General features: G+C 35.6%; 1 protein-coding gene across 3 annotated transcripts; it reads left to right on the top strand.

Moving 5' to 3' along the window:
* Positions 1–655: 655 nt before the first annotated feature.
* LOC102597344 (7-deoxyloganetic acid glucosyltransferase-like) lies at positions 656–3,511 on the top strand. 3 transcript variants are annotated; one of them, XM_015313634.1, is made up of 3 exons: positions 656–1,229; positions 1,498–2,455; positions 3,413–3,511. In XM_015313634.1, exons 1-2 carry the CDS (start codon positions 728–730, stop codon positions 2,448–2,450), a joined length of 1,455 nt encoding a protein of 484 aa, XP_015169120.1. In that variant the 5' UTR covers positions 656–727; the 3' UTR covers positions 2,451–2,455; positions 3,413–3,511. The 3 variants fall into 3 exon arrangements, with proteins under 3 accessions (XP_015169120.1, XP_006357782.1, XP_015169119.1); XM_006357720.2 differs by lacking the exon at positions 3,413–3,511 and adding an exon at positions 2,802–3,230; XM_015313633.1 differs by lacking the exon at positions 3,413–3,511 and having other exon boundaries at positions 1,498–3,230.
* Positions 3,512–4,637: the final 1,126 nt, after the last annotated feature.

Below are 4,637 nucleotides of genomic sequence, written 5' to 3'. Positions count from 1 at the left end.
TTTTCTCTCGCTTTATACAAACACAAACGCATTTTATACCTTTGCGTTTTTGTATAAAGTGAGATAGGCGAGTGAGTGAGCGAGATCTGGGAGAGTGGTGAGTGAGATTTGGGAGAGGGGAACAAAAAAAAATATAAAAAAAAAATATATATATACAATTTTCTCTTGCTTTATACAAACACAAACACATTTTATACATTTGCATTTGTATAAAAAGCGAGAGAGGCGAGGGAGAGAACGAGAGTGGCGAGCGAGATTCACCAGGAGAGAGGCGAAATAACAACAATTTTCTATGGGATATAATTAAATCAAAATATACTTATAGCATTTAATTTAAATTAATAATTTGTTATTATATACCATTTTCCCTTGATAGTATCACTAAAATGTACGCTAAGCATTTCTTCTCCACTAAAGTGACCCGAATCTAAGCGTAACCCTAACTCCCAACTCGTTACAGTCTCCTCACACAGTTGAAATGAAAAAAAAAAAAGGAAAAGGTAAAAGGTAAGTATTTCTCGAAATGCTCCTTTCTTTTTCTTGGTAAAAAAAAAAGGTAAGGTAAAAGTAAGTGGCATTAATGAATTGAAGTAGAAAGAAGGTCCATCTATTGGGTGAGTATCTTTGAGAAATCTTTTTTGTGTCGTCATAGTTAAAAAGAAAACTTATTATTAGTAGCAAAAGAAGAAATATATCTATCTGTCTATCTTATCTCCCACTCGTAGTAATGGAGCATCACAACACAATAGAAGCAAAAATGTGTCCTCATGTGCTCCTCTTCCCTCTTCCAATACAAAGCCCTATCAACTCCATGCTTCAACTTGCCGAGCTTTTTTGCCTCGCCGACTTACAAGTTACTTTCCTTAACACTAATCACAATCAACAGCTTCTCTACCGTCACACCAACGTCGAATCTAGATTCAAGCAATATCCTAAATTTCAATTCCGGACAATTTCCGATGGTCTTCCCGACGATCATCCCCGCTCCTTTCCTATGTTTGAGGACCTTATTAATTCCTTGCAAGCTGTGGCAGAGCCTTTTCTTAGAAAAATATTAACAGAGTCCGGTGTCACGTGTGTTATACCTGATGGATTATTTTATTATGCAGTGGATATTTGTAATGAGGTTGGAGTTTCTGTTATTTCCTTTGATACTATTAGTCCTTGTTGCCTATGGGTTTACCTCTGTTTCCCCAAACTCATTCAAACTGGAGATATTCCCTTCAAAGGTACTTTTCATTTTCGGAAAAAATCTTCATCTTCTTCTATGCCCAAATCAATTTTTGCAACTTGAAAATTTTGTCAAGACAACAGATATTTAAAAATACATTTTCGAAATTTAGAGTTTAGTATTACATCTAGTATGTTTCATTAGCTAGCTTCTTCCAAGTAGAAAACAATTTCATTTTACTTAGCTTCTTAGATGAATTTATGCTATTTTATTTGGAGTTATGTTACTGATCATCTAACAGGCAAAAATTTACCTATGTTGTTAAGGAAATGATTTGGACATGTTGATAGAAAATGTACCTGGCATGGAAGATCTTCTCCGGCGTCGCGATTTTCCATTCTATCGCCTCACAAATTGTGCAACAGACCTCTATTGCCAACTTGCTCTCAAGGAAATCCAAAGTATACCTCGATCCCATGGACTCATATTAAATACATTTGAAGATTTGGACGGTCCATTACTATCTCACATTCGCTCTCATTGTCCACAAACGTATGCTGTTGGGCCGCTACACTTGCAACTCAAAACTAGGCTTGCAGATAAAAGAATGTCCTCTTCAAATAGTTTGTGGGAAGAAGATCACAGTTCAATTCAATGGCTTGATGCACAGCCCATAGAATCAGTAATCTATGTAAGTTTTGGAAGTCTTGCAACTTTGACAAAGGAGGAAATGTTGGAGTTTTGGCATGGGTTAGTAAATAGTGGAATCAGATTTTTGTGGGTCATGAGGTCCGACTTATTGAGGGAAGAAGAGTTTAGCCACCAATTTGTGAAGGAGCTAGCGGCCGGTTGCAAAGAAAGAGCCTACATAGTGAGTTGGGCTCCACAAGAGAAAGTACTATCGCACCCAGCTATTGGTGGATTTTTAACTCACAGTGGATGGAACTCGACCATGGAAAGTATTGTTGAAAGAAAGCCTATGATCTGTTGGGCTGTTTATGTGGACCAACGAGTCACTAGTAGATTTGTGGGTGAGGTGTGGAAAATTGGGTTGGACATGAAAGACATTTGTGACAGAGACAATATTGAGAAGGTGGTGAAAGATTTGATGGTAACAAATAAGGATAAGTTGAAGAAATCGGTTGACAAGTTATCTATGTTGGCAGAAATTAGTGTTGGAGAAGGAGGTTCATCGTACAATGCTTTTGAATATCTCGTCGATGACATTAAAAAGTTAGGCAGAAGAGACAAGGATATCAATCCTAACTGCATAGGATAAACAGGGTAATGCTACCAATCATTATTTTGTAGACAAAGATTATATTATTTTCTTCTTCTTTTAGCGGATACTACAAGTTATTCATACAGGTACACTAGATGAGATAAAGCCCGCGTTAGCATGGGTCTAGCTCAATGTTAGTGTATAAAATTGTATGTTTGGCCTTTTAAATAGGTTCCTCTTTAAAAATTGAAGTCATGTCCGACTTAATTTTTCGTGCTCAAGTATAAACTAGTATTTGATAGAAAGACTTTTGCGACAAAACAAGCTGGTCATAGATCTAGTCCACTTCACACTTCTAAAATGTTATGTCCCAACTTTATGACTGACTGGTTTGTTCTTAATTCTCAGCTATCCTAGTTTCCAGATTCCCTGTGATCTCTATAAATCTGGAAATCTCTCCCCGGGCTTTGATTTTGCAGTCCAAATTGGAGACCAAAAATCTAATTCTCCTGCCATCTCCAACTTTAATAAGTGCATGTTTGAGAGAATATCTCTCACCCTTTGCTATTCTTGTTTCAATAGACTCATTCCAAGGGATGTGATCGTTTGAAACTAGTCCCTTTATGCTGTTGTTGGCTGTTCTCTCAGAAACATCAATTTGGTATTGCAAAATTCCATGACTGCTTCTTGTCTGGTGTCTCAGTTTTGTGCTGCCAAAATACCTCCTCCCTATCTTGGCCTTAGCTTCCATGCTGTAAGATGAATTAACTTCCCTCATCCAGAGAACCTTGTAACCAATTGTTCACTTTTGCTGGAACTTCAAATATTAAGAGATCACTGTGGTTTGGAATGGCTCTAACACACTGTTTATCAAGGCCAGCCTGCCTGCCTCCAGAGGATAGATACCGCGTTTTCCATGTGGCTTAGCCTTCTTTTAAAAAGAAAAATCCACTACTTGATATTCGTTGTAGTTGTTCTTTTATGTTTTGCTCCTAATAGCATTCCTAGCTTTGATTTAGGTATTATGCCTTAGGATTCCTGCTGCTGAATGTTTACTAAAGTTCACAGAGACATAGAATTGCAGAAATTTAGCAGAGAGGAACAAGTTTTTGTTGTCATCAAGCTCCATGCCCTCATTGACAAACAGTCGACAAGTGTATACATCATACCTTAAATTTCTATTATTCAACAACGTATATTGATGCTTTTCTATCCATTCATGAACAAATGTTTGAGCAATTAGCTTAACTTTCCTATTTATTTTGAAATCTAGATATTGTGAGTGCATATTGTTTTTTGGGAATGTTGAGTTATCATTGACAATAAATCTAGCATATACCTCCAGATGTTCATGCCCTTTCTCCTTACCAATGTATAAAGTGAGATGTATGCAGACTTTATCACTATCCTTATAACTTCATTTTTTTAAAATCATGACATGAATATCATTTATAACCTCAGCTAAGCATTAATAAAATGTGGATCTTCGAATATGCTCCAGGATATTCTAATCAATTCGTAATCACTTAATTTAAGATTTAAATATGAAAAATTAATTGAGATGTGCGTAAACTTATCCAACATTGTTATTGTTTAAAAAATATAATTGTATGAAATAAGGAGCATTAGCTAGACTTCAGAACATGAAAAAGACTTAAAACGTTTTCAATGAGATCTTGAATACTCTAAACGTATAAGAATTTTCCAAGCATCACCACAAACGTCAGCCCATATCTTAAGACTAATTATAAGATCGTATTAACACCTTTTTATAGTATAGATTAATAAAGCGGAGTTGAACATGCCCATTCGCCTTATTTAGAGAGTTATTTTAGTCAAAGTCTAGCTATAAAATATCAAATCTTGAACACTCTTAACGAAATTGCTGACTTTGTCATTGAATACAGTGACTAATTGTGAAAAGTTTGTTTTGCTTTTTTTCTCCTTTGGCTTCACCGTATAAGTAGCATCAATTGATACTTTCATTTAAATAGCAATTGCAAGTGTAACCGAAAAATCTTATCCTCCTTGGACCTTTTCTATGAATAAACAACATATTAAATTTTAAATTCTTTGTGACAGAAGCAAACATTTCCTTAATCAACACACAAAATTGAGGATTACGACTTTGAATTTAGAAACGCTCTGCTGTCGACATCCAGATAAGCAATTTGGGTGGGACTTTATGATAATCTTAAACGTAAGGCCGTTTATACTTAAGTTATATGTACAAACAATTTATTT

Source organism: Solanum tuberosum, unplaced genomic scaffold (genome assembly GCF_000226075.1).
Source record: "Solanum tuberosum cultivar DM 1-3 516 R44 unplaced genomic scaffold, SolTub_3.0 scf00244, whole genome shotgun sequence".
NCBI classification, from domain to species: domain Eukaryota; kingdom Viridiplantae; phylum Streptophyta; class Magnoliopsida; order Solanales; family Solanaceae; genus Solanum; species Solanum tuberosum.
Note: the sequence above shows the minus strand (reverse complement) of the source record. Positions and strands in the feature narration are given on the sequence as shown.